Consider the following 7,786-nt stretch of genomic DNA (forward strand, 5'->3'; position numbering starts at 1 on the left):
GTTTTTTTTTAAATTTTGATTATCAACTTATGATAGATAAGTGTCTCAGTGAATCAATTGATATGTTTATATTGCCGAACTTAGTGTAAGTAGATGTATTTTGAGCGTCACAATGAACATCATAGATATGAACCTGGTCACTAGTTTTGCCAGTGTTTACATTCAAACTTAACGTTAATTCCTGACCAAACTTGGTACTTTTAAGGTACGCGTCAAAGGGAACAACTATCTTCTGAAGGAATATAGAATTCTTTTGTCAACATTTTACAATCATTTTGAGGTGATCATGGCGTTTGTTAGTCTTTTCGTGTGTCTGTTCATTTATTTGACCGCAATATGCAGTAACCGTTTTACACAAATCAGTAGTGGATACAGAAACTCCGAACAGGTGTAGAAAAATGGCCTTTGAGGGGGCAAACTATTGGTAGGATCCTTGGCCCCTCTTGGATCCACAATTGTTTTTGCTAAACTTCAATAAAGTTATAATTATAGAACATATGTATGAAGCTTGGTTCCATAGATATATAGACATGATTATTTATAGTGATAAAATTAGAGATTGGTCACTTGAAAATAAAGGAAACAATTCCAACTTAATTGGTGACAATTTTGATTTTGAACTTTCTAATGTACCTTCATGTATAGAGATACGAAATGGGTTAAAATTAGTGAATAGAAAAAGGAGAAAAATAATAAGATATGTATGGTATGATATTAAAGTGGATAGGGAAAACCATTTCTGTGAGTTGTTGATGTTGTTTTTGCTATCTCAAAATGAAATTCAGGACCTCCTAGTAGAATGTGCTAGTTACGAGGAACATTACCAGCAAGTTGAAGAATCTATCAAATGAATCTCACTGTCATGATCGTGTGCAGGATTCGACAATTCAAGGTGGCTACCGGGGAAAAACGCAATAGGGAAGGCCTTTTAAATCTTGGTTGTATTGGTTTATATGGTTATGAATTTACTAATTTTAAACACTGTCTAATCTTGGAGACATTATTAATATTATGGGTAGATGGAATTCGTATCAAAATACAGATACAACTGCAAAATCGTTGATCGAAGTTGACTTTGTTTTCAAAATAGAAATCGAAGCGAGCAGCAATATTTCTGGTCATGAAAAAAGACATTTCCAGAGAAGCAATTATCATAAAATCGGCACTGCACAAACCTTCTAGACAATACTGTCTAGAACACCCGATTTTGTCCAATAAAACACACAAGTTGTAAAAATACGGAAACATTTGTTTTTGCGCAGGATTGTACTCCGGACGTTTCAACGGAAAACGTGGCGGAATGTACATTGAATTTCGTGTATTTTGGTATAGGATTAGACTTTTTTAAAAGCTCAGTGTTTAAGCTACAGCATATTTGTCTGTGTACTGATCCCGTACCTTTTTGAGCGCTCAGTACCTTTTGTGACAAGAGTGTCCCTTTCTGAGATCACTTAACCATCCATGTCATCTCACCCCAGTAGACTTTAGTTTAAAATATATGTCTGTTTATGTTACCCAACGTACACTATATGTCTGTTTGTTTTCGCTCATGTTTGTAGTAATTTTGTATACTACCTCGCCAAATAATGCACTTTTGGTTAAATGACATTTAAGCTGGATTTTTTCTGTTTTGTTTCTGATATCAAGCCATGAACACGTCATTTCATGAATTGAATTATTTTGGGCTTTGTGAAACTTGTGAAAAAGAATATAAGACCCATTCTGAATTACGCAAACATGTAAAGACAAAACATAATAAGATATCAATATCTCCATGTTTATCTATTAAAGAAGAGTTTATTTTCTTCCCATCTACATACAATTTATATGTTTTCTGTGGTTAAGATTGTAGTGAAAATGTTTCAAAAAGGTTGTGGAAAATTCCAGGTGTAACGTCCTTGGTAGCAGTTGGGGAACTTCTTTGAGACACAATGCCTCTATGCGGAACTACAAAATATTTCCGAATTTTCTGGGTTGTAGTCCCCTTTTTAAGTCGCTACAATTGTTGCACTCGTAATTTCAGTACTTAATATTCGCATATGATTTGCTTAAATATGTAGTTATACCTTACCTAAGAAGGTGAAGTTGGTAGCCAAAGTAACATCTACCAGGTTAAAGAATGGTACACTGTATCTTAAGATTGCTGTTGCTGACCATACAGGTAAGATTCATGAACAATGAATTTGGAGTCCCAAGATCCAGGGCTGGCCAACTGGAACTAGCAATTATTACCTTGATACATGTAACATTTATAAATGTTTTTGCAGCTTAATGACTAGAATTTGTAAATTTCTGATAAAGCCAACAAAATTAAATGCTAGCTTTTCAGCCACAGTTGTGTCCTTCAAAACTTCAGTACAATGACGATTAACATTCCTGAAAAGGCCAGGTTATTTTTGACTCATTTCTGATATTAATTTTTGGGTTTGAAATAAATCACTATAATCATTTGTGTGTTAAGTAATAAATTGGAAAAAATTGAAAAACGACGTTTCTTGGTGTAAGCAGATGTATTTCTTGTAATTTTTGTTACGAGCAAAATAAGATTCAGGCTTCGGTTGCCCACTTCCTTTTTTGGACAAAGTGGTTTTAGCCTAAAACCTATTGTTATTTTTAATAACAAGACTTAAAACTGCAAATTGCCTCCCCCTTATTTTTTTTTAAAGAAAAACAGAATGGATGTAACGTATACATTACATCAAATAAATGAAACCGATAACAAAGTTCATTTGTACGTGGCAACAATATCTTAAACGGGTGGAACCCGCGTCCAGAAGTAAGCACCGATGTACTTGAATGTACTTAAAATAATATGAAAAATAAATCCAACATTGGTAAGCAGATTTCACGAAAATTTGTAGATGGGTTGATCTTATCATTATAATCTCTACACTTTTACTATAAGCATTTGACTGAACCTAACAGTTTAAGATATATTTTCGAAAATCTGTACATAAATCTTATCATTTTAATCTAAACACTTGTCCTGCCAGAACTTGAGTAAACCTAACAGTTAAAGAAATATTTGTGAAAACTGCTATTTAACTCTTATGTTCTATTTATGTAATGGATGCCTTGTTTTTTTTTAGCAAATATCTCTAAAGCGGTTACAAGTAGGTTTTATTGGTAGCGGGATTAGTGTTCAGCATGTTATGATCTACTTGTGTAAATGTTTTTGTAAATATCCGTTTACTGAGTTATTGCCACTTGTTTTGAACCAAATTGTAACTGAATATTTGGGCTTTATATTAAATAAAACACACATATCCATGTAAATATAAGAGTTTGTATTTTCATGACTCTTTCACTTTTACGTGCAGGTCAGAGGAAGGGTGTGGTCTATGACCAGTCGACCTTTGACCAGATGGCCGAGGGGAAGTCGATGATGTTGATGAATTACTCAGTTAACAATGAAACCACGATGTTGAATGGAAGAACAAAGATAAGATCAACAAGCTCTTTATAAGTACCTCAAGCTCACCACCAGGCAGCGTTATAAATAATAAATCCATTACCACTGCCAACAGTGGCAATCCTGCAGTGCCAGAACAGACCAATTTGGTCCCTATTCTCAATCAGAGGACTGATAAATAAAATATTTATGAATATAGTATGCATTATATCTGTCTACAGAAATGGTGTCTGGTCAATCAATAACTTAAGAACGCCTTAATAAAGTTTGCAACATAACAGAATACCATTAACGATAATATTTTACGAATTGTGCCTTGACTATGAAACAAAGACGGTTACGGTATTGTAATGGGGTATCTGTTTTCATGGTTTTTGTGAGAGGGCGTAACTACGACTTAGAGAGAATCCAACAAAATATAAATAGAAGACCATCGGTTTAACGGTATTGACAGTATTGATCTACGCCACTGTTGGCTTGTTCGGAAGAGTGTTTACCAACTTGATCAAGCTTCAAGCTGAATTGGACTAATAAAGAGACCATGCATACATCAAAAACTGGTGTATAATTTATAAAAAAACATATTTTGGTCAGAATTTTCTTTCCTTTGCAAGGCAGTCACAAAATGTCATTTGTGAAGAATAACCATGTGTCATTCTGAAAACTGCTGTAATTGATACCTGCGATATTTACGTTAGACAGAATCTGCAATGATTAGCAACCACGAAGAATAATACTTTTACAGTTGCTATTTACCCCGTGTTGAATTTTACAACTATTAAAAGTAATTTAAATATTTTAAAGAAAATAATTTGTTTTCATTTTTAAGAATGTTGAAATAACTGTCTTTTGATCCCCTATCTACTCTAACTAGCATTTTTATAGGCCTCACATGTGTAAACAGTGTACTTTAACAATCATATAAAATAATTCAGAAGTAGGAAGTCACAATTCAGAGATGACAGCCATATTAACATGCACTGTAGTGTGTTCATAGCATAAAAAATGTCCTCCTCAGAATAACTCTCTTATTAATGTTTATGTCATATGTAATTTATTATGTTGTATACGATGAACAATGTTGAAAATCAGGGCTGTTAATCATTTTTGTTATAATTATGCCCCTTTTACCATGCAGTTGACCTCAAACTAATGGTTGTGTTTTCAAATATTTTGCGTAGTTATCAATGTTATTTACAAGAAATTGTTATTCTGATGTGAATTTTCATGTCCTGCCAGCTGAATTGCAGAACAATAGTTTTCAGTCAATTTGTCTGTCTGTTACCTGTCACACTCATGAAACTCTGTAAACATATGCATCATAGTAAGGACTATACAGCCCACTAAAATTGGGCAGTTCTATCAAATATGTAATGAATCTCTTTGTTTATGTTACACTTCTATTCTTACACATAAACTCATATTGGAGTCATTTTATGTTATTTTGTTGTAATAGGAAGCAATGGCGAGAATAGGTAAAGTAGGTCGAGAAGACACGATAACAAAAAAAAAAAATAACTTTGGAGGAAGATGGGACCAGATTTACTATTACTTTGTGGCGCCAATTTGCAAGCTATCCAAGCATAGCAATGGAGACGGTTTTAAAGGTAACGTGTGTTATACCAAAGAAGTTTGCAGTTAAGAATGTTGGGAGCACAACATCCCGCACTTAAATCACTGTAAATTCTGCACACAATTGTTTTCTTTCAAAGAAACAATTATTGATGTTCAAATGTTCTAAAGGAACTTAAAAAGGGAAGTTTCCAATATTTTATTTACCTTTATGATTTACACTCCATTCATTGGACAAACCATCAAATAAGTGGACGCAAAACATAATCACCAACTGGGACCAAAGTTAACATGTATTATACTATACTTTTAAAAGGTGCATTATTCAATACAACATGTCATTCCATCCTTCCATCGTCAGTAAGCATGGCACCATCAAGCTTAGGTTCGTCTGTCAAAGTTATCTGAATTTTGCACAAATAATACTTTTTTTCTAATGAATGTTTGCTACTCAATAGATGAAACTTCTGTAATTTTAGAAGTTAAACATTTGTGTGCTAAAAATGATTAAAAAATAACGAAGTTACAGTACATGTATATAAAGGATTCTACAGCTTTCACAAACATAATTCATCATTTCTTTCCTTCTGAAGAAAAGAACAAAATGATAAATAATAAATAATAATGCATAATAATTATTGCTGTAGTGTTGGATGAATTTTTGTATTTGAATAATAGCATTCCCATCAAATATATCATTTCGTTTCCCAGATTTCAGGAAGTAGTCAAAACAACTAAAAAGCTACCGGTAAACAAATAATCCTTATTAATTGTTGTATTTTTTGGAGATCACTGACAGACCAACCAGGTCTATGCAAGCAGATATAACCTACTATGAGATTGTTGATGACGCTAAAGCTGTAACAGGCTCCACTGTTCAGAACATTGTTCTTACGTGATTACTATATGATACCTTGTATCAGGATTAACATGCAAAAGTGATAATTACATTTCTCAGTTTCAAGAGTAATTAAAATATTCTTTTTGAGAGATTAAGCTGTTCATATTATTTAATTTAGATTTATGAAGTAATAATTATATGACATAAGGTTAAAAGTAACAATGTTACACAACACAGTATTCTATTCTATTGCTTGTTGATGGTTGTACAAAACAGCTTATGGTGCTCAGATATGTTTTTTAGTATTTTTATGTGATGTATCATGTTTAAAATATTTGAATGTATTTCATGTCATTGATATTTTTTAATGCTCATGACTATTTTCTGTTTTATAGCCATGCGTCAATTCTGAAATTGGATGCATCAGATTTTACATGTGGTTTTTACAAAGTTTGATACAATTTTTACATTTTTTGTCTGTTGTATATAATTTGGTACTCACATGACAATTTTGTTAAATATGGTTCATAATGTAATGTGTAGATCATACTGTTGTATAAAATTTTATATTCTAGCCCTAACTGTATTTAAAGGTGTTGCATTTTTTAACACATATAAATAAACCGTGAGCTAACATGAAAAATGTGCATTCTGTTGTTACTCCTGCAGACATGATTGTTTCTTGCACCAGATAATTCAAAATGTTCTATTTTTTGTATGAATAGATGCAAAATTGTGTTTTTTGTAGTTCTACTTTCATATTTTTTCAGTAGCATTCGAGATTTTTCATATATTTGTTTAAAATCATGTCTGCTCCTAAAGACCGCTATGAATTTTATTATTTTGGACATTTGAAATTTTGTTAACACAGTCATCGAGCAACTTGAATTTTTACAATGTAATTGATATACTATTATGTTTTGTTAAAGCTATTATATAGCTTAGCACATTCATGACACTTCTTAACTTTTTTTTAATATTACTGTTGCCAAGTTGCGCGCAACAAATTTTTCACACATTTATATTATATGTATCTTGCTGTTGTCAAATTGGGCACAACAAATTGATCACACATTTATATAATATGCATCTTACAGTTGTCAAGTTTAGCGCAACAAATTATTCGGACATTTATTTATATAAAATGTATCTTAATTTTGTCAAGTTGGTTGCAACAGATCTTTTTTACACAATTATTTAATATGTAGCTTTTTGTTACCAAATTAGGTGCAACAGATCTTTTTAAACATGTATATTAATTTTCCTTTAATGTTGCAAAATTGGGTGCAGCATATTTCATGTACATATTTTTACTGCTCAAGTCAATGGTCTTGTTAATATTGAGATTTTCATTTCTGCAAAAAACTGTTGCATCAAATATCGTAAATAGTAGGTATATGAAATAATTGTTTCATCCAATATCTAAATGATTTTGCCAAGTACAATACTACTTGTGTATTATATAAGAAAAGAAATCAAAGTAGCTTAATGTATATATATATATGTCATCCATCTCACCTGACTAAGAGTATACCATTCAGTCAAGCTCTTAGGCTAAGACGCATTTTTTTCAAATGACGAATCCTTAAAGAAACGTCTAGGTCAACTGAATAACAATTTAAGAAGAAGGGGATATAAAAACAAGACAATCAATGAAGGGTTCCAAAAAATTCACAATATCCCAGTAGCCTGTTACAATACAAGGCAAAGAAAAAATGCAAAAGAACCCCTTGTGTTCTAACATACCACCCCTGCCTTAAAAACAGCAACAACACCATTCGTGAGCACTTGGCCTCTGTCGAGAGAAACTCAACATTATTCAAAGTCTTTCCCGAACCACCTATGATTGCTTTCAGACAGCCAGACAGTTTGCGTAGTCTACTTGTGAGGGCTGAAATATCTAAGCCCAACTTGACTTCTGGCGAGAGTCGCTCCTGTGGTGTAAATGTTGCAACCAAATG

At 32.5% G+C, this 7,786-nt stretch overlaps 1 protein-coding gene across 1 annotated transcript; it reads left to right on the plus strand.

The window, feature by feature from the left end:
• Positions 1-3,229: 3,229 nt before the first annotated feature.
• On the plus strand, positions 3,230-5,883 carry LOC148614922 (uncharacterized). The gene is made up of 3 exons (XM_088590478.1): positions 3,230-3,463; positions 4,927-5,019; positions 5,773-5,883. The coding sequence occupies exons 1-3, from the start codon at positions 3,296-3,298 to the stop codon at positions 5,881-5,883; spliced, it is 372 nt and encodes a 123-aa protein (XP_088446604.1). The 5' UTR covers positions 3,230-3,295.
• The last annotated feature ends 1,903 nt before the right edge of the window (positions 5,884-7,786 follow it).

This window comes from Perna viridis, chromosome 6 (assembly GCF_037379345.1).
Source record: "Perna viridis isolate PV_CMFRI_1.1 ecotype Kerala chromosome 6, ASM3737934v1, whole genome shotgun sequence".
In the NCBI taxonomy this organism is placed as follows: Eukaryota; Metazoa; Mollusca; class Bivalvia; order Mytilida; family Mytilidae; genus Perna; species Perna viridis.

Bases quoted from the DNA above. Each gene is read 5' to 3' on its own strand.
- LOC148614922 (XM_088590478.1), top strand. From the start codon at position 3,296: ATGACTCTTTCACTTTTACGTGCAGGTCAGAGGAAGGGTGTGGTCTAT. The intron at 3,464-4,926 runs TAAGTACCTCAA...CAAAAAAAAAAA, and splicing joins TAAGATCAACAAGCTCTTTA to ATAACTTTGGAGGAAGATGG. The intron at 5,020-5,772 runs GTAACGTGTGTT...TATTTTTTGGAG, and splicing joins CAATGGAGACGGTTTTAAAG to ATCACTGACAGACCAACCAG.